This window comes from Furipterus horrens, unplaced genomic scaffold (assembly GCF_987537825.1).
Source record: "Furipterus horrens unplaced genomic scaffold, mFurHor1.1.pri manual_scaffold_11, whole genome shotgun sequence".
NCBI lineage: Eukaryota > Metazoa > Chordata > Mammalia > Chiroptera > Furipteridae > Furipterus > Furipterus horrens.
In genome coordinates this window covers 82954845-82977371 of record NW_028327181.1, presented here as the reverse complement: position 1 = coordinate 82977371, position 22527 = coordinate 82954845, and the positions used below count along the sequence as shown (strand labels likewise).

Genomic DNA, 22527 nt, shown 5'->3' with positions numbered 1-22527 from the left:
AGCTCTGTGATGATGATGATGTCTGTCACAGTGATTCTTTTCATAACTGCGACTTGTGCAGGCCTCAGAGTGGGATATTGGAGCTCAAGTGCGGCGGGAGGGGAGTCTAAAGGAAAGCTTTCCAGCATGGGTATCAATGCCTAAGTTGAGTGACAAGGCTTTTCTTGCAGAGTCGGGGGCTCTGTGTGGAATGTGAAGGCCTAAAGGTTGAGGCTGGCATCCCGGAAGGGTAGGTTGGTGTGGAGTGTCAGGGCTTGAGTGGGATGGAGAAAGCTGTCACATGGGAGGCGTTCAGTATTGAGTGTCAGAGTGAGGAGGGTATCTTTGTAAGGAAAGGGGTAATGATTTTGGTGATAGAGATTCATTATATACAGAGGAATTGATCACATAATTAAATATATTAAGGCTAATGGTGAAGGGAGTTGGAAATACTGAAAGGGAGAAAACAAGAATGAGCTCTGTGGTGTTGGATTGGAACTTGAGGGTATCATTGTGAACTGAAGTTTTTTAATAGATGGAAGGATAGATGGACGTGGAAATAAAAGTAGATGTTACTGAATATATATATATATATATATATATGTATATATAAAACGTGTATGTGTATAAATATTCACACACACACACACTCACTCACTCCCTAACTCTGAGATGGACTGGGAACAATGATGATGCCCATATCTTGACTTGGAAAGATCATCTGCTGCATGAAGGACTCACAGTTCTTTGGAGAAATAGGGCTGGAAAAGTACAAGATGGGCCCAGAACATCTTATTTTGCCAGCAAGCAAAGAAGTGATTAGTGAAGGTTGAGGCCATGTCAGCTTGAAATGGCTCCGGCTGATCAAATGTGGGACATTTTGAACATCAAAATAAATGATAGCAATGGATATAACCCACTAAATAAAATGTGAAGTCATGAGGGTCGTCGGTCGTCGTCGGCAGCCGTCCGTCTCGAGAGACGATGGTGTAGCTTCTTAAGAGTCTATCTGCACCGCCGAAAATGGTTGTGCAGTCCGACTCGGGAGTGACATGGTATCTGTCTCCTCCCGTGTTGAATCAAGTGCGATGACGCTGAAGCTACAGAGCCTGGGCAGGGTAATATGGAGGGTCTGCTGTTGCCCATGCAGCAGACCCCCCCTCTCTTCGCAGCTGAAGGGTCCAAGGGAAAGACGGAGTCAATACAGCTTGGCTTCAGGTGCGCCGCAGGAGTTGCCAGTGTTGACTACAACGTCAAACCGCCTTAGGGACTCCGGCTCCGGATTTTCTGTCGGGGTTTACTCCCTTAGCCTTTCCCCTGAAGAGGTATGCCGCAAGGCAGCGGAGGTTTTTTGGAGTCAGAGTTTTCCTTCTCTGATGTGCCGTGACTGGAAGATCGAACCAGCGACACTTAGCTCGCAGGCCGACGCTCAATCCACTGAGCTAAACCAGCCAGGGCCATGAGAGTATAGTCATATAAATTAGTAAATGAGTAAATTAAAAGTTTCATGACAAATGGAATTATTTACATAGTGGAGCATCTCTACAATTTTTTAAATTGAACTTATTGGCGTGACATTGGTTAACGTTATGCACCCAGCCTGTTTTGTCTTCCTTTCCATTTAGCCCCCATATTTGATTTCACTGATAGCTGGCAACCGGAGATCTGTGTAAGGTTGCGATAAAACTGCATGTATATCTTCAGATATATTTCTTGTATGTATTTATCGCAATCTGTACTCTGTATTCTTTTAGAAATGCTTTCTAAATACTTAAGAAAAGTATACTGTCAGTCACCGGTGACTGACGTGGTCCGAATGGAAAGTACAGTGCCAGTCACCGGTGACTGACATGGCGCTTAACGTGTTAATAAAATTATATAGGTTTCAGCCCTGGCTGGTGTGGCTCAATTGGTTGGAGTGTCGTCCTGTAACCAAAGAGGTTGCGGGTTCGATTCCCAGTCAGGACACATACCTAGGTTGCAGGTTTGATCCCAGGCCGAGTGTGTACAGGAGGCACCTGATCGGTGCTTCTCTATCGCATCAGTGTTTCTCTCTCTTCCTTCTCTCTCCAGTGAAAAAATGTCCTCAGGTGAGGATTTTAAAAAATTACATAGGTTTCAGATGTACAATTCTGTAATACATCATCTGTATACTGTATTGTGTGTTCTCCAGGTCAAATCTGCTTCCATTGCCATTTATCCCCCCTACAAAATTCTTGTTAATTATAAAGGGAAAAAAGTATCTTCTCAGTGTAAAGGCTAGGTAGATGCTATCTAAATCAGACAATCAAAGTGAACATTATCATCTATGAAACAAATCACAGTCATGTTTTTCCTGATAGCATATAATGAAAACAGCATCACTTCTGTGATATTCCTGCCAAGGATGCATAACATGAATCTAATCCTGAAACAAACTCACATTCACGGACATCCTACAATATAACTAGCCTATAATCTTTAGAGGTGTCAGGATCATGAAGGGCAAAGAAAGACTGGGGAAGTATTCCAGAATGAAGGAGACTAAGGGAACATGAAAAGTAAAGGCAATGCATGATGTTTGAACTGGATCCTTATGAGGACATTTGATAAAACTTCAGTAGACCTAAGAAATAAATATTAGTAATATCTCAGTGTTAATTCCCTGGTTTTGCTGCATGTATTATGACTAGGTAAAAAATGTCCTTGATCATAGGAAATGCACACTCAGGTATTTGGGAATGATGGGGCATAAGGTCAGCAACTAATGCTCAAATGGTGCAAGTAAAAAATATTTTTGTGCTGTTCAAATATACTCTACAGATACATAAAATAATTATAATGCTGTCTAATCTGGGTTGTAATAGGAATATATATAAAGTACCCTAGGAAATTGATTGTGGTGACAGTTGAACTAGGGCTATTATTTGACAAGTTTTTTGGAATAACATTTATGTAGTGAAGTGTAGAAGAGGATAAGAATTTGAAATTAAGAACATGAATTAGAAAAATTCATAAACTGTTCTAATTGTCATATTTTAGAATAGTGAAAATCATTAATGCCTTTAAAAAAGAGAGAGGAAGTTAGAAAATCTATGATTGGGACTTGCTTTTACTATACGTTAGCTCTGTGACCTTAAGAGGCTAGCCAATTTTTTTGAAATCTCACTTTTCACCTTAACATGTGTAGCTCTCAGAACTCAGGTTGTTTTGAGCCTTTATTATGAAAGTATTTTGGAAACTCTAAAGCCCAAATACTGTATTATTGTTAATGTTACTACTTATTAACCAAAGGTGTTTACGCTTAAGTAAATGACTGTTTAAGTTGTAACATTACTTTGAGATGAATTGGTAGAAGTTATAGTGACAATTGAATAAAGTTGAACCTCTGTTTATAGTGATCTTTGTAGCAGAACATAAAATTGTTTATTGTTTGACTTAGTGCTCTGCTTATTTCTTTGCTTCACAGTAACTGTGCTTTTGGTTTTTAGATCTGTTGGGAGAACATTTTGCACAATGGATGGGCGTGGAAGCCCAGTTCACATTCATCCTTCCTCAGCAGTAAGTACCTTATTTTTCATAAACAGAAGAAATTTGTAACGGTATAATATCCAGATGTCTTCTACTTTTTGTTTTGAGGCTAAGATTATTATATAAACCTGTAGAGGTATTGAGTTGGTCTGTGCTTCCTGTTGGAAGCAAATAAGGGTTAATTCAGAAAAGTTTGGGCAAATAGTATTTGGTTGATCTAATGTGGAATAAGGCAGTTTATCGAGCTATCATCCTTAAATGAATTCTTTTATATAGCTTCATGAACAGGAAACCAAACTTGAATGGATCATTTTTCATGAGGTATTAGTTACCACCAAAGTCTACGCAAGAATTGTGTGTCCAATTCGTTATGAATGGGTGAGAGACTTGTTACCCAAGTTGCATGAATTTAATGCACATGATTTGAGCAGTGTGGTCCGACGTGAAGCAAGAGAAGATGCAAGAAGGAGATGGACAAATAAGGAAAATGTAAAACTAAAAGGTGAGTGTATCACTTGTTCTACTGATAGAAGTCCAGGAAGCGTAAATGTCCAAATTCTCATGTAACTACGGAAATATTGCTATAGGGTTTAGATTCTGGCTCTGTCTATTCAGAAAGCAAAGAATTATGAGCCTCAGACTTAGTTATTTTTAATTCCATCTTTCCTTCCAGTTGATTTTTTTTTTAACCCCTCTGTCCAACAACATCATTAACAAGAACATATATTAAGCTTTGACAATATGCTAAAAACTTGCATTACTCCATTGAATTTTCACAATAACCTTATAAGGTAACTACATATCCCCATTTTGTCTTTGAAGAAGTACCTAGCAGCGTACTGTAATTTGCTGAAAATCCCATAGTTCATAATTGGTGAATCCGGATTCTGAATCCAAAAACCTGATTCTGTGACTTATACTCTTAACATTTTTAGCATACTGCCTCACAGTAGTACTTTATTATTTTGATTTGGTTTATAAAATTTTGTAAATTTATTACCTCAGAACATCTTTTTTTTCATGAAATGTTAAGTCCCTAGTTAGGAGACATAAACAGTCATGGTACTAAACTGGGACAGAAAGCTTAATTCTTAGCTCACATACACATAAAGCTTTTTATTTCAGTAAAGCTTTCTGAGGCTGATTGATGGAGCAGATTATATTATCCTTATTTAACATCACTGAGAAATGAAATGGTGAGGAATTTTTCCCAAGATGAGAGAAGAGTCTTTTTAGTACCATTAGACACTAGGTGTTTTGTTGCAGTGTATAACTGCAGTGTATAAGTGCTTGAATAGGGTCAATTTTTCTAACCACTTAGGCCATCCTTCATTCTCTTATTTTTTAACTGTGGACTACATTGTTTGTTTTGAAAGGGCAGAATTTAATTTCATCTTTTCCCCTAAACATTGAAAGATCAGGGCATCTCTTTTAATATTTCTAGTACTGAATCTCAAAACTAAAGTTTTACTGAATAATTTGCAATGTTTTCAGATGGAATATCAAAAGAAGTCCTGAAGAAAATGCAAAGGAGAAATGACGATAAATCCATATCAGATGCACGTGCTCGTTTCCTTGAGAGAAAGCAGCAGAGGTCCCAGGATCACAGTGACACACTGAAGGAAACAGGCTAAGCATTGAGCCCTCCGATTCAGGAAAAAGGAAAAGCAGCCAAGAAATGTGCTTCTACTTGCCATTTATGTAAGAGCACTGCCAGGAGAAGGTGGTCAGCAGCTGTTACTAGCATACAAGCTAAAAGCACATCAAAGCTTGTTAAGAGCAATGAATGGAATTTTCAAAGAAAAGATTGGGTTGTCATAGGCAATGATATATGAAACCAATGGAAGACAGTACTTGTAATATTTTTCTCACTTCAATATTGCTGGCCTTAACTGGTATCAAATGCTGTCACTGAGATATTTTCAAAGAACATTGAACTTTATGTAATCAGAGTGTATTCCATTTGCATTGAAGCATTAAAAATTATTTTCCTTAAATCTCTTAAAGGCCTTCTTGTTGCTATTAGAATACTATTATATCAGGTTATCTATCAGGTATGTGACGATTCCCTTCAGAAGGCTGAACATAAGAGGTTTTTACTCAGCAATACTTAGATGTCTGTTTAATTGCTAAAGAGTTTTATAGATATTTACAGAAAAGACAATTAGTAAATAAGAAAATTGCCTATGGCAAGATTCTTTGTTGAATTAATATTAATCCTTAAATTGATTTTTTTGGGATTATACAGATTCCTTTTTATATAAAAGTATATTGTTTAAGACAGTAGCTATAGCCATGAACCAAAGGACAGATGATATATATATGTTGTTTTTGTAGCTGTCCCTACATATTTGTATGAGCACCATGTATGTAGGTGTGACTGTTTCAAACAGCCCTTCCACCTGGCCTACTCTTTTGCCTCCAGCTGCTTGGGTAGGACCATTTAAATGAGATTTTCAAAGCAGCCAACATTACATCGCCAGTGTTTCAAATTGTTACCTTGAGGCTAATTAGTATCATGCTCAGGCCACATTCCATACTTGTCCACTCTGTTGTTTACTGCCTTGTATTCTAGTTATGTATTTGTCCTCCCCCACTAGATTATACGCTCCTTGTGGGCAGGGACTGTGTCTTTTTCATCTTTGTATCCTTCATGGCACATAGCACAGTGCTTTGCACATAGTAGTCACTCAGTGTTTGTGAAATAAAGCTATTAGTGTACTTAAAATTCAAAAGGCAGTATAATGTGTGGTTTTAGAATTTTTTGTAAAAACTTAGAATCTATATTTATAGGTGACTAACCATTTTGCAGTTATTTCTTTTAACATCTAAGTAGTTTTCTGTTCAATACTAGAAACTTGAAGTGTTTATTGAAAAATCACATGAGGACTCAAATCCTTGTGTTTGTTCTTGAATTAAGGTGAGTGGTGATGATTTCTCTGAGCATTGTTGATTTGTTCCCTTTAACCTTCTGTGCTTATCAGTTTCTCTTCTCAAGTGTATGTATCAGTGCATTCCTTTGATGTGGTGGGGGTGTATCTGGGTTCTTGGAATGAAAGCTCTTTTATGTCCATGAATTAAGCGCACATTCTGAATCTATAGTCCATATACCAATTTCATTAGTTCTCCTAATAATGTCCTTTATGATGTTTTCCCCAATTCAGCATTTAGTCAAGAATTGTGTTATATTTAATCTCTTTTAATCTGCAAAAGGTCCTTAGTCTGTCTTTGTCTTTTACGCTTAACATTTTGACATTTTAAAATAATACAGCCTAGTTATTTTATAGAATGTTCTCAATTTGTGTTTCTCTTAAGACATCAGATCTGGAGGCACATGGTATTTGACCCTTATTGGTATTAACTTTGATTACTTGAGTAGGGTGTTTTTTATTTCTTCAGTCTAGTTACTCTTATAATTAATAAGTAATTTGGGGGAGGGATACTTTGAAATTTTGTTCCTCATAAATTATCTCCCTCTGGATTTATCATCAACTGATGATTGTTGCTTCAGTCAGTTTTATTCTTATTGTTACAAAATGGTGACCCCCCCCCCTTTTCTGTATTTATTTGTTGTGATATTGTAAGGAAGAGCTTTCCTTGAAGAACTGCCAATAAACAGATGGGTGCTAGGAAGAGCATAGATCAAGACACAGAATTAGAAAGCCCAGGGGATATTTGCAAGAAATGGCAAGCAGTCTTAATTTATTTGGTGTGTAGAGTTTATATAGGCAGAAAATTTTGGTTGCGGACAGATTATGGAAGGCTTTGAAAGCCACAGTATGGAATTTGGACTGTTTTTGGTAATATATAAGCATTTATTGGAGGAGAATGACATCATTACCGCTTTAAGGTGTAATTGTGGCAGTGGTGTCGACAAGACGAATTTATTCCCATTGAGAGGGCTATGAGAGGAGTAGTATAAGAGGAATAATGCTGGGTCTAGTTAAGGTGGAAGGAGCCTTGGAGGAAAGGTGGTAGTTATGAAGAAGTTTGTTCTTAAAAAAATGAGGATTCATCTTTAAATTACAAAGTGAAGCAAAACAAAGAAACAAGTGAAGACAAATGTTATCACAGAAAATTGGGCAAAGGACCTGGTCAGTCATTTCATAAAAGAAGAAACATGAATGGTCAATAAATAAGATATTGAATATTATTAGTAATTAGGGAAATGCAGTTGAAAATAACAATGAAATGCCATTCTTTTCCATCAGTTGACAACAATTAATACACCTGAAAAGTGTTGACATAGAATAAATTGTTCTTATTTTAGAGAACGTTTTTGGCAATATCTAGTAAAGTTGAAGATGTGCATAACCTGTGATCCAGCAAGCCTACCTTTAGATTCGTAGCCTAGGAACTCAGAGATTGTATAAAATATTCTGTTCTTCATAAAATGTGACTCCCATAGATTGTGTCAGTTGATGATTTATGTTAAATACATAAAAATCTTAAATACAGCATTCATAAAATGTGTCATTGTTTCTAATAGTAAAATATTGAAAACAGTGCATATAGCTATCAGTAGGGAAATGATTGAATAAATTGTGATGTTCTTATGGTCAAATTCTTTAGAGCAGTGAAAGTCAGTTTTAGACTCCTGATGCCTGTTCCTAAAGTACCTTGCAGAACAGATGAACCTCTTTTACATTCCTAACAGCGATGTAGTCAAGTGCCTGTCTTATTGCAGCTTTGTAGTTCCTCAAAAACATTTTTAATGATAGACCAAAAAAGGTGCTTCATTATTATGTTAATTTACATATTTAGATACTCAACTCATTCCTTATTTTCAAATTGTGTACTGGAAATAAAATCAGCTCATTTGAATTTGATAAGGCCAGACAGTAAATATTTTAAGCTTTCAGGCTATATATACAGTCTTTGTTGCAGCTACTCTGCTGTTGTAGTATAAAAGCAGTCATGGGTAATACATAAACAAATGGATATGTCTGTGTTCTATAAAACTTTATGGACAAAAATTAATTTCATATAATTTCCATGTCAGGAAGTAGTCTTGATTTCATTTTTTTCCACCTGTACTCTAATCTAGGTAGTGACTTTTCACATAACTATCTTAATTAAAATTATTTCATTTGAAAGAAAAGATTTTTATTTTCATTTTTCAATTACTATTTACAAGAAAATATCTTAATTTTGTGAAATACATGAGAATTTTCTGGTTTTTACTTTTCATAGCAGAGCTGATGAGATTGAGCATAATGTAAATCAGTAAATTAAAATTTTATTCTTTATTCTCCTAAAGTTTAGATTTTCAAAGTAATCTGTATTGCTTGTCAGCTGTTCCTTTAACCTTAAAATATGAACAATACAAAACTCACTTGTGAAGCTATTGAAAAATTTTCAAAGAAAAGAATCACATTACTTGTTCAGATAAAATCTCCATAAGTTTCTTAACCTGATTTTACTTGGTCCTTGGCCAAAACATAGGAAATGCAGTGGGTTAGCCCAAAATATAACTTTGCACCCAGTTTGGTGTTTTTTGTATATTCTGGTATTTATAACTGATTGTTGTGCTAACTCCAGGTGTAATTATTAACAACATAAGTTAGCCTAGGTTCAAAGTAAATAGGTGGTACTGTCAGTAAATGTTATAATAGGTTAAGAAATAAGGTAAATAGATTTCAAACTGAGGTTTTAAGAAAAAGGACGGAACTACAATGAAAAAAGGAGACAATCTGTGTGGTTGGGGAAAGGAGTTGAACAGTGGAAAGATGTATGTCCCTTCGAGAAGGGCTTTTTGGAAGGGTTTCGCAGTTTCTAGTCTGTAACTTGGATTAACACTACGTGAGTCAAATAAAGAATGATTTGAGTGCCACTCGTTCTTGCAAATTGAAACATTTGGAAGTCAGCTTGGCCCGGGGTTTTCCTTTTACAGTGTGCAGCACTTAGAGACGGCCAGTGTGAGCCCATCTGCTGCTCCACTTAGTTCCCTTTCAAGAAATGAACATTTTAAGCCCTCCTCAATAATGTGGAGTGTGATCTTATCTCTAGATCTGATGGTTAGTTGGATAGTCTAGAAAATGGAGAGATGGCAAAGGGCTGTCTTTATCAGGTTTTTATTTTCACCCCATGGAAGGCTTTTTATTTGAGTGGCTGGTATATCTAACCTGAAGAGACCTTTTCTTGGCTTTTGGTGCTAACAGGATTGGCTCAAGAAAGAAAAATAAAATTTAAATCAATAAATATGAGGTAGGCTCACACTAATGGTACATATGAGTGTTTGTTGACCAAGTAAATTTGATTATGCTTCTTGAAACTGTTATTATTGAGTTAACCAAAACTCTACCGAATTTTATTCCCTAACCATTCTGTTCTGAGGAAGTTTACTACTGTAACAAGTCTGCATGTGTGCACTGCCACTGGTACAACTGTCTCTGAAATGTGACAGAATTTTAAGACTACTGAGAGAACATGTTTGTGGGTTAATGCCTTACTTTGGAGACAGTAATAACTCTAGGAAGCAAAAAGAGGCTTCTACATATTTAGAAAGGAGAAAATAACTTAGGCCATAACAATCATTCCCATACTCTGAACCTCTCATTGCCCCTTCAGTCTATAGAACCTCTCAAGGTTCTTTTGACTTTTTTTTTTATATGAAAGGGATGTTGTGCTGTGGCATCTGACTCCCTATTGATCAGAATGGCTATAACTCTTCTGGATTTTTTCTGTCCACAATGCCTTCTGTATCACTATATTTGAACCAACTTTCCTGAGATGACTTTTTAAGGTAATGTTATGAGCCACTTCATTCCTCTGCTGGGATCTGATTTAACCTTTAGAAAACATGGGAGGGAGGGGACTATATAATATGACTAGACTCCAGATTGTGTTCCCACAGGGCTGTTCACTTGGAACATGCTCAATCCTGACAGAGTAAAGATTCACTAGATCTTATTGCCATCCATGATACATTATAAAACTTGTCTGTATAAATAAAGTATATGACAAGCCCGAGTGAATGATTTAAGTTTAGGTGCATATCATCCTAAAAAAAAAAAAAGACTATGAAATTTTTTTCTTGCCTTGTGTTTCTTTTATATTTATTTTTTATTCTATTTTTTCCATTACTATTTATCCCCCTCATCCCCTTTTCTACCCCCACCCACCCCTCTCCCCCTTAGTCACCACACCGTTGTCCGTGTCCATGAGTTCTTTCTCTTTTGCTTGATCCCTCCATCTCTCTGCCTGCCCCCTACCTTCCCCCCACCCCCACCGCAGAGCTGTGGGCCTGCTCTCTATCCATGAGTCTGCCTCTATTTTGCATGTTAGTTTAGTTTGTTCAGTAGATTTCACAGATGAGTTAAATCATATGGAATTTGTCTTTCTCTGACTGGCTTATTTCACTTAAGAGTTAAGATTGTGTTTCTTTTTGGGTGAGCTTTACCTAGAAGCATTGCCTTGTGCAGGCTCAAAATAAAGTGGGCACTGTATGTTGACTAACACCTGAGCCACTTGGCATTTGATGTGTGCTGTTCTTGATCTAATTCTGCTGGGATTCTTATCAGCGGCACTAAGCTGCTGTTTAAATGTCAAAACCACTTCTCCTGCTTGGGTAATGCTAAATTATATCCTGTTTGGTTTCATTAAAATCTGAATTTTAAATATTTGGAAGGTACAGTGGGTTAGGTTTACAGTCAGCTTTAATATTAATCTCAGTGTTTGAGAACTGCCTTTACTTCATGGCTTTTGCAATGAACTAGCTCACGTTGGTTTTTAGAAGATCAAGGTAAAGGTAGGGACCTCAGTTCTGGGGTTGCTTGAAGATGAACAACTACAGAGGAATCTTCTACAACGAAAAGTTGTTCTTTCTTAAGGTATATATATAGCATAGTTACTGGCATAAAATACAAAATAGGAGCACGATAAAAGTTTTCTTGTATAGGTTTTGAGAATCTGGCACTCCTAAAATAGCATACAACCAATGCAGTTTTTGCTAATTACCCTACTATTGAACATTCAACTAAAAATTAGCTTCAAATTAAAAGAACTTGAGCATTTATTTAATAAACACGGCTACCGTACTAAAATGTGTTCTGAAACCAAAAGCCAGGATGATGATACATTTCTAGTAGTAGTTTTTAAAAATTTATTTGGAGGGGAGCTGTAGGGAGAGAAACATTGATTTGTTGTTCCACTTCATACATTCATTGGTTGCTTCTTGTATGTGCACGGACCAGAGATCAAATATACAACCTCGGTGTATCCCACAACACTCTGAGCTACCTGGCCAGGGTAGTCTTATAAAAAGACTCTCTATGGGGGATAGGGGGCTGACCCAGCATTTGTTTCCTGATTTATTAGGTTATCTTCTTCTCTAACTTAAGGTAGTACCTTAAAACAAAGTCATTCAGTTAATGCTCAGGTAACAACAGTGACTCAGCCTTTGGGGCTTCTAAACCAAGGATTGACTTTTTTTCCCTCTCTCCCCCACCTCTACACCATAAGCAAGAACAGCATACTACTATAGAAACCTCTTTTATCACTTCAGCCAAAATGATTGCTCTTTGAAAGCCACAGTTTTGGTTTTAATTTTTATCATCTGGACCAATTTTCTTTTTAATCTTAAAAATTTGAGGTTTATTGATTTAAAGGATACACTTCAAAATGTGATCTATTTTCTTCTCTCCGAATTATTTCTGAAAACAATGTATTCATTAGATTTGTGTGTGATGACACAGCAAGTTATTTTAACACAACCTCAGCACACTTTGTTAGATATTCCACAGCAACTATCCAAGCTAAAATCAATTGCTTTGGGGCTTCTAAATGTACTTAAAATTACAGATCTGTCTGAAACGTGACAGTTAATAAAGAAAATTTCCGTGGCTCACTTATGATTTAACATACCCCAGATTCTGAGACTGGAAATTTAATTAAGCTAGGGCTTTTACTGTAATAAAACCAGTAACTTCTTAAGATTTTTAATTTAAATTTTGGATATTTCCAGAAAGGATTAAAAGCAGCTACTGTTAATCTTGGTATTAGGAAGGTCATTTCACATGTTGCAGAATACAGAATATCTTCAAGTTTTTAGCTTAACAAAATAGGAAATTTTGCCAAACATAAACATTCACTCTTATGACACGGTGGTTCAGCTTTTCTTTGCAGAACATTCTCTCACTGCTTTCTTACCTGCCAAAGATTCTCTCATCCTCAGTATGTGAGTGAGGTATGTTTTGGGGAAAACATTAAAAGCAATTTAAATGATTAAGCAAACTTCTCCAGGAAAAACTGCTTAACAAACAAAATTGCTGTATATCTAACAGGGTTTTATGTTTAACTGGAAAGGGCACTAAAAATAATCGTATACTTGAGTTTTTCCTCAAGACCTTTTTATTTTTGGAAAAATAATCCCATCTCATATAGGTGAAAGGCACAGAACTAAATTGTCTTTTATTGTATTTGCGCTATTATGAAACATTACCTTTTAATTCAGCAATAGTACTGGGAAGGTTGTTAATAATGATTACCATTGATACATTAATGCTGTTAAAGGCACGACAGACAGACACTCCAGCTTTTAAAGGCTTACACGTTCAAACTGCTAATTCACAAGCAATGTGAAGGTGGTCCCGCCAAGTTAAACCCTTTCTCCGAGTGTACATTAGTCACACGGAGGAATTTTAAGGTTTTACAAACTACCCTTAACCTAATTATCTAAATCTTTGACTCATTAATTCCTTGATATGCATCCCCCAATCCTGTTACAATTTTGGTCCAATTCTTTAGGTATTTATGATACACAAATCCTTTAGTATCAGATTTTTTATTAAGCTAGACCGACACACGTATCTGACAAAATGTCTGCAAGAAACGTTAAAAAAAGCTATCACAAGGCCAGCTTGAGGTATCTTAGAAATGGCCTTCAGTCCTGCGAGCCAGTTCTTTAACACCCGAAGAGACTGCTAGTTCTAATTAGAACCCAAGCGTCAGCTTTCCAAGCGTCAGAAGGGCGTTCATAAGGGCAGGGAGGATTTTAAACCCCAATTCATTCCCCCCTCCCTGGGATGTAAGCAAACACCCACTCTAAGAAACTAGGCGGGGGAGGAGTGCTCCAGCCAGCTGCCAGGGGAACGCTCTGCAGGGAGGCCGTTTCCCTGAGTCACAGAGGCCGGGAGCTGGGCCCATCTGGCCACGGTCACGTCCTTTTTCTAAGGGCCTCCGCTTAAATAGCCAGGGCCCCCAGGGAAGGAGCAGCACCGCCATTCCTCAAGGCATCCCAACAGACACCCCATTCCCAGGAGATCCCACATTTCCCTAGAACTCGTTCTGCATTCCAGCAGCATTCTGTCGACCTTCCTGACCAGCATCACGTGCGCCCGGAAGTACGTGGGTGGGACCTAAAGCGCCCACGGAAGTGACGTATACTACTCCTAGTCGCATGATGTGGCAAAATGCAAAAAAAAGTGGGGGGAGGGAAAAGCAGGAGACTGGAGAAAGTGATGAGTCCAAAAAAGTAGTCCCTTCGCTTCCTCTGGTTACCCTCTAGTCGCAGCAATTAGCGAAGCCGTGAACGCACTGCGTCCCGAATTCCTGCGCCCGTTGCACCGCGGCGCTCCGTGGAGGGCTACATAAGACGGAGGGGGTGAGGCGACTTGGGCGGAGTTCTGTCGCCGGAATCCCTCCGCAGGGCTCAGCCGTTTCCGGAGTCTGCGCTGCGCCCGGTTCCGCCATTGCGGCTCTCCCGGACCCTGGAGCCTCCGCCCCCGACCTGAGCTCTTTCGTCTGTCTGCCAGTTTCCTGCGTCCCCGGAGAGTATCCTGCTCAGCCCAGCCTATCCCCTTCCCTTTCTCCTCCTCTCCCTTGGAGAGCCCGGGCAGCCACTGCCCCGCAGCCCCAGTGACAGGAGGAGACCATACCCCCGACAGCGTCATGGCCCAGATTCTGCCAATTCGTTTTCAGGAGCATCTCCAGGTGCGGCTCGGCCAGGGCGAGCGAGGGCGGTGGGGAGGGCGGTAAGAAGGAAAAAGCTGTAGTCTGGGCCCAAGCAGAGAGCAGGCTCGGCGGTGGGGGGGTGTTGGTGTCTGGGGTAGATGGAGGATGGCGGCGCTGTCGTGGAAGGCTTAAAGGGTTAAATCGTGTGGGGTTTGGATGGAAAGGACGAGAGTCGGGGTGCGAAGGGCAGCGAGGCCAGTCCAGTGTTAGAGGGCCTTTCTGTCTTTTCTTACCGGGTGGCAAGAACTGCGCACACTAACTCCACCGCCCCCCCTCCGCGCCCAGTTTTATTCATTCATTTTGGTAGGTCAGGGTTGGGGGGTAATTCTCCCGCGTTTCTTTCGGAGCAAGGATCTCCTGCCCAGGCCATTGTAGGGCTGTCACCTCCCATTGCTCTTCTCTTCCCTGTCGCCACTCGTGTCTGCATCCAGGAGTTGTGGGGCGGGTGGATTGGGGAGGAGCAACCTTTTTTTTTTCCGTCCCTTCGCGGCTCTCAACTGAGAAAGACACCTTTCCCTGGTGGGGGTGCGGGGAACGGCCGTGGCTTGCCTCTTCCCTTCCCCGAGGCAGTAGGAACAGGTCACTGAGGGAACCGCGTGAGGCTAGAAGCGGGGAGCGCGTTTCTCAGGGCGGTGTCAGTCTCAGGGTGCGTGGGGTCAAGGTCCCCAGGAGAGCTCGCTTTCCCCCCCTTTCTTGATTTCTTTGGGGTGGTGTGGGTCTTACCCCTTCTTTGGCTCTAGAAGGTAGGAAAGAGTTACTCGAGGTTTATTTTGGGGCCTGCTGGAGTTGAGCAGTTAGTTGTGGGCTTGAGTACCTCCCTCCGGAATTGAACCGAGCCCTGGGGATAGAGCACACCTGCTCTGAGATACGCTGCAAGGTTATTTGGTCTGTAATTGGTTTCCTTTTAGTAGGTTCTAGAATTCTTCCCCATGGTGCATTATCCTGTCGGCAACACACTGCCTTATCTGGCAGCACGCCCATGGGGGGCCCAGGCAGGTGGTGATTGGAGGGCTTCACTGAGTGAGTCTTTCCTGAGCTTCTGATTTTTCTTGTTCACCAGTCTTCGTTTCACTTTGACTGAAATAACTTATTCATAGTAATTTTATTTCTTCCCAAATACCCCTTAAAAAGGCCTGCCTCAATCTTCTGAAAGGCTAATTTCATGATAAAAAGATGCTGTGGTTTCACATGACACTTAATATTAGTGACCTTTTGGACATTTTACCACTGAAGGCTAATGTTATTCACTTTCTCCCATTGGGATTACATGCATAAAGGATTCCCATTAATAAAAAGGTTTAATATTCCGACTTTCGTTAACATAATTTTATATTTTTACAGGTATTATCACCTTTGCTTACATCATCAGGAAATTCTTTTAAGTCTTGAAATGTAATGAATAATCCTTACTTAAAATGAGTTTCTTTAGTCATCCATCTATGGTTTTCAGATCATTCATCTGAAGTAATGGAACACTTAAAATAGGTTAAAAAACTTATGTGACACAATAGACACAAGTTATTTGTGCTCAATCTAAGTTTTATTTACTATGGCTATTTCTGTTAAAAGTGAGGTATAAACGGATGTGGAGGGTAGGAAAACAGTGGTCCTGGGTGTGGAGGAAAACACAAGCTCCTTTCCCTACAGTGCGTCTGATGCGTAATCTTTCTGCAGACAGGTGTTTGTAAAGTACACAAGGGAAGCAGGTACAGTGGCTGTTCATAAGGCAGACATATAGCACACTAGTAAGTCCCATTTCTTGACTAGCGGTTTGGGCAGTAGCTTTTCATTTTTATTAAAGAGGAACTCAGAATTGCTAAATAATCCCAAAGAGGGGAATCCAACCTTGTCCCTAATTGAAGACAGACTTAATGTGGGTCCGACTTCTGAGGGATTCAGAATTTCTGCAAATACTTGAATGAAGCCATCTTCTCAAATAATTTGAGGATTTGCGTGTAAAGCCGCTTTTCGATTACACTTGAAGAATTCAGTCATCCATTTTTTTGGAGTAACATGCCATACCTAAACCTAAGCTTGCTGTTGTGTTGTGACTGTGTGCTCCAGCTCAGCGATTTTCACCTGGTGTGCAACAAGAATTTTTAAAACATGCCATAAATACCTGACTATTGTCAGGGGCACTGACATCTTTCTTTAGGTTGTCATAGAAAAAAAATGACTATAGCCAACACAACAATACCAGTCCAGTGTGAATAAATCAAAATTATACTTTTTTTTTTTTCTATCAGATCAGCAAAAATGATATGTTTTGGTGTGCTGCGGAATTTTAGTTATTAGTTTATGTGTCCCATGTGATGAAAAAGGTTGAAAATTGCTGCTCCAGTTGATGATAATTATTAATTGTGTAAAGCCCCAGTTACCAACCTTTTCCAGGATATATATCTCCTTATTTTTATCCCTTCCCTTTTTAAAAATTAAGGATTATTTTAATTGTCATTTTTAGGTCTTGGGCCTCTGAGTCCCTGACAGTTAAGTAGCAGAAAACACCCTGAAATACTTAGGATAAAAATTAGGAACAAGAATTGAGGAACTTGAATGTAGAGTTAGCTTGAGAAAGCTTCAAAAAGTGAACTCTGTATGAATTTATTTTTATAACTTGTAGCTACTTTGGCTAGCTGAAGGATCTGTGATTGGGGCTTGGAACTGTACAGCAAATGAATGATAATAGTTTTAACTTATGCAGGCTTTTCATTTATTTTCTCTCTTAGGATGTTTAGGCTGATAGCTAGCAGTTAGTAGATGAGTGCCTACTTGAGCAAGACATTAAGAGTTGCAGATTCTGAGGGAAAAAAATCTTAGGCTATACTTACGTTGCCTATAATTCTCAATTCTTGGCACATTAAGTATTGTATCTTTATGCCAATTGATACATTCCACTGTGTCCCAGATTCCTTGGGTCTGCAATAAAAAAATCTCCCCATACTGGTCTTTTCCCTTTAATCCATGAACACAGGCCTGGAATGTGTCATGAGTTGAGTGGTAGGGGTCCCTGCTATGGTTTTGGTTTGCTAATTATTGCTGGGATATGCGATCGGTATATTTAACTGTGTTGCCCGAAAGAGGAAACTGCCTGGAATTATGCTGTAGTCTGTCCAGGGGACTAGCTTCCAGGTTTAAGATGTATCATGTTTTTCAGAATTTTCCTAATGCTCAATTTTACTCAGCTTAAAGGGATGTGGCTAATTGTAGTGATCCTGCTTTCACTCTCTAGGAAATAATTTAAGACATGGAACTGTGTGTGTGTGTGTGTGTGTAACCTCAGTCATTTTCCTTTCAGTATGCAGTAAGATACATGATTTCAGGAATCTCAGCCTATGTTACCTTAATTATATTTCGTAAGATTTTTTTTTTCGTCACTGTTATCTATGTGGTTTTTGCTTTTTGAGTTACTGTCCGATAAACTTTCTTCCATGATGAAAATTTGTACTAGCTACATAGGAATGTTGAGCACTTGAAATGTGGTTAGTGTGACTGAGGAACTAAGTTTTTACTTTTAGTTCTTTTAAATTTAAATGTAAATAGCCACATGAGTATATTAACTATGACAAATAGGCCCTACTGATGTGCTTTGTGAGAGTGAAGATTTATCTGGTCACCCATATTTATTTGTTCAGAAAATTTTGTTATGTTAGCTAAATTCAAATTGCTTGAAAGTGTTGGTTGAGTACTGTCTCTTGGGGAAGTGGTGACGATGAACAAGGACTGATGAGTGGAGGGAGCAGCAGACTTCTTGTGAGAGAGAGCCTGTTGTATCTTAAGAATGTGGCTGGGTACTTTTCAGGTCATCATTTAATCCCCCAACATCTTTTTCTTTAAATTTTTTTTTTTAAACTGATTTTAGAGAAAGAAACATAGATTTGTTGCTCCACCTATTCATTCATCCATTGGTTGATTCCTGTATGTGCCCTGACCATAGATCAAACCGTCAACGTTGGCATGTCATGATGACGTTCCAGCCAACTGAGCCACCCAGCCAGGGTTCCTGACATCCTTCCTAAAAACAGCGGAAGAAAGTGAGACTTAAAGTGTCAGAATGGAATTTGAAACTAGGTTTTCTGATACAAACTATTTCCAAAAAGAAGAATGGTTGGCCTTAAGAGAAGTTACACAGTATTCTAGTATGCTTTTTTGATTTGGATTTTGTTCCAAGAAGTGATTTCTCTAATGGTTTAACATGTGTTAAATGATGAGGCATAGTAGACAGAATAGGGGCTTGGGGTTGTCAAGCCCAGTGCTGTCCAATAGGAAAATAATAGGAGCCATATATGTAATTAAAAATTTTTCAATGGCTATATGAAAAGCAATAAACAGGTAAAATTAATTTTAATATGTTTATGTAATTCAGTATACCAAAAATGTTACAATTTTGACCTGTAGTTAGTATAAAGTTTTCAAATGAGATATTTTACATCCCTTTTTTGGGAGGGTACTGAATTTTAAAAATCTGAAGTGTGTTTTACACTTAGAGCTCATCTCAATTCAGACCCTATTGTCATTGGAAATATTTTGCCTGTATTTAGCTTTTATAAAATTTATAGTTGGGAAAGCACATTTGCGTACTTAGGTTATTCCAAGCATGCTTAAATTTTCCATAAATAACAGATCATCAGTAACTTTAATTTTAATTAATTTAAATTTTAAAATAAATTCAGTCACAGTAGCCACATTTCAAGTGCCCAGTACCACATATGGCTTGTGAAATGTGGTTACAGAATTGGAGAATGCAGGTTAAGGCTAACCTCTTGTTCTGTGTAAAATAGGTGTAACTGCCTCACAGAGTTACTGTGGGGGTCTGAGATCATATTTGTGAGAAGTGTGTTGGTGCAGCACTTTCAGGGCATAATTGTTAGGTATATATTTTGTGTCCAGTACATTTCATTCAGGTATCTCAGAACTAATGACACAGTGTGTAATTTGCATATCTAGATTTTTATGGTTCATACATATTTGGTATTCATCTAAGATTTGAGTATTTATCATATATAAACAGCTGTATTAGCCTGGAGACAGTGGTGAACAAGGCTGACTACATCTTACATTTGTGCTCACATTGATTAGTTGACAAAGGCTGTCCACATATAGTTATTGAATGTTTGATAGTGTTCAGAATTTAATACAAATGTTAATGATACAGAGCTGATCCTGCTCTGAAACTGTGCCCCAAAGAAAGAGTTTTTAAAATCTTGTGTTACATACATACTATGAGCACTCATGTACCACTGGTGCATTTTAATTAGTGTTTTTTGGTCAGAAGTATTTGAAACACGTAACTATACCTGATAAAATACCCACATGGGATGCCAGTCAGGCTTTTGTTTGTGTTGTTGCGTGTGTCCTTCTATAAGATGGAAGTGCTGACATGAATGTTCTCATTTAGATGGGAAATGAGTTCGTTGCTGATAGATATTTTAGTCCTGTATATTAAAAGGAGACTATTTCTCTTAATTTGTTTACATACATGGCACGATAAAACTACTTAATAAACCAATTTGTAAATCATAGCAAAGATTACAGTTCTAGGTAAACTGAGCCACCAACACCACCCCCCCGCCCCCCCTTGGCCAAGTGCCTGTGGCTAATGCTCTTAACTCCATATGATGGCAGGAGGTTTGGATCTGACTGTATTATGCAGAACCCATCTGTCAGACTGGCATTTTCTGTCTTTTGTATTATGAAAGACATAATTTATGGTATTTTGTCCTGGTTTAGAGGGAATAATATCCATTAAATCTTAATTGCCCTGAAATCTGCAAGATCAAAATAAATACCTTAAAATAAATTGCTGTTTAAACGCCTGCTGTGTGCCAAGAATACTCCTAAATATTTTATGTTTATGATCTCATTTTAATAGCAAAATAGTTCCTTCAGGTAGGTCGAGGTAAACTTATTTTGCAGGCGAGGAAACAAGTTCGTTGCAGTCACACAGCTTGAGTGGGTTGTCAGACTAATACTTGCTCTTTCAGTGCGGCACGTGGCCTCATTGGGTGAATGGTCTGTGTAATTTGAACTGCAAAATACTGCGCAGTTTTTAGCTATACTTTGGTGTTCTTTGATGTACACATTGTACTAGTAGTTTGTTTTTAGGCAACAGTTTTCATATTTGAAAAGTAGGTGTCAGTGAGCCAACATTTGAATTTTTTTTTTAATGCGCTGAGCAGTTATTTAGGTGATGTTTTTAAAGGACTTTATCCAAGTTTCCAGTAGAAAATTGTGCAGAATGATTGGGATCAGATTTACTTGTAACCAGGATTATCTCTATCCCATTCATAGGCTGAACTTCAAATTCTCTGTAGGCGTTTCCTTGATAACAAGGGAATGAATGTGTTCCAGCCACTTGGGAAAGCAGGAAACTTCTGCTTTCTGACTTACTGTATATGCATTCTTTTGTATTTACACTAACGTGAACGTTGACTAGAGCTGTAGGAAGATGATTGTGCTTGGGGAGGAGGAAAGTGGGCGCAGAACATGCTGGCTCAGTCTGACCAGCATAACCATTGAGGGGAAGTGATTACACAACGCAGGGTTGTGCTTGGGAAGCAGAACATCCAAGTATTGTAACATTAGTTCTTCCTGTTCTGAATCATTGGGTAAATAAGGACATTTCTTTTAAGTTCTAATTAAGTAAATCAGATTTTAAAGCTTATAGCTGAAATAATAGGAAATAAGTCCATAAAAATCATTTCATCACGTAAAAATATTTAAATTATGCAGTGTGCTGTTGTGGAAAATGTCTCATATTTAATCCAAGCTCTGTCTTTTTATCTCAACTGCCTCATTTATTAAAGTAATTCTTTCTGTGCTGGAGGGGTGTCTCCCTTTATCCAGCTGAATTGAAATATGTGCCATGCTAAAGGGAAAAACCACCATCTACCTAATTATGGAAGTTTAGATCTCGAAGTTATACCAGGCTTTCCTTCTGATTTTCTGTATCTAGTCAATTTCTGGAGGAGGGAAGGGAAAAACTCTGGTAATGATGCACACTGGAGGTCCTGGGCATTGCAGTTTTTGATGACTCCCATCAGTTGAAACTGGGAATCGTAGTAGATAAAAAATGGGAATTGGGTGGAGAGTTGCTTTCATCTATTTCTGACCAGCTGCTCATTTAAGAAAGGGCTTAAAAACCACCAGGTGTTCCTGGCAGGGTAGCTCAGTTGGTTAGAGCACGGTCCCAATACGCCTATGTTGCGAGTTTGATCTTCCATCAGGGCACATGTAAGAATCATCCAATGAATGCGTAAGTGAGTGGAACAACAAATCACTGTTTCTCTCTTCCCCTTTCCTCTCTCTCTAAAAATCAATAATAATAAAACCCCCACCAGGATGGACAGAGTAAAGCCAAAGACTATTCATATACACTCCCCTTGGCAAAGAGATGACTTTGGATAGATCTCATTTGAAATCATCTGGATTGGCAACACGTAAATTTAACACATCTAGTGATTCCTCTCAGTATGGCCTCACAGTTGTATATTATATGCAAGTATTTTTAATATTCCTCAAAAAACAGTCCCATTATGGGTATGTTTCTAGAGATCATAATCCACACAAGTGAAAACTTTTCATAATTTGCAAATGGAAATTCGAGGGATGTTATAAAATTCCCATGGTTACACCATAATAGATTAAAAAGAAAAACTTTGATGGAATGGAGATGGCTTTCCAGTGCTAATGAAGATACTGATGTAAAAAAACAAAACAAAACCAAACCTGTGAAGAGTTTAAATAAAATGGTTTCCGAAATGTGAAGAGTAGAAAGACATTTCCAAGTTAATTATTTTATAATTTTAAATAATCTATATAAACTAAAATGACTACTTGAATTATATATTAAACATATATAATTCCTAGGAGTTTATACTTTAAGGGGACTAAAAGCCTTTTTAAATTGAGGTACAATTCACATAACTTAAAATTAATAATTTTAAAGTGAACAAATTAGGGGTGTTTAGTACGTTCACACTGTTGTACAACCATCACTTGTATCTGGTTTCAAAACTTTTTCATCTTCCCAGAAAGAAACCTCATATTCTAGCAGTCTTTCCTTCCTCATTCCTCCTGTCTCCTGGC

At 38.3% G+C, this 22527-nt stretch overlaps 2 protein-coding genes across 2 annotated transcripts in view; both read left to right on the top strand.

Annotated features, from left to right (window-relative positions):
- DHX40 (DEAH-box helicase 40) overlaps positions 1-6224 on the top strand; it is a 38494-nt gene extending 32270 nt beyond the window's left edge. The window contains exons 16-18 of the mRNA XM_090292213.1: positions 3450-3519; positions 3766-3991; positions 4984-6224. Of these exons, the coding sequence (XP_090148339.1) occupies positions 3450-3519; positions 3766-3991; positions 4984-5123 (436 nt within the window). The 3' untranslated portion in view covers positions 5124-6224. The remainder of the gene's footprint in view (positions 1-3449; positions 3520-3765; positions 3992-4983) is intronic.
- A 7912-nt stretch (positions 6225-14136) lies between these two features.
- The window catches only part of CLTC (clathrin heavy chain), a 68846-nt gene continuing 60455 nt past the window's right edge, over positions 14137-22527 (top strand). Inside the window, exon 1 of the mRNA XM_090292705.1 lies at positions 14137-14421. Within this exon, the coding sequence (XP_090148831.1) occupies positions 14380-14421 (42 nt within the window). The 5' untranslated portion in view covers positions 14137-14379. The remainder of the gene's footprint in view (positions 14422-22527) is intronic.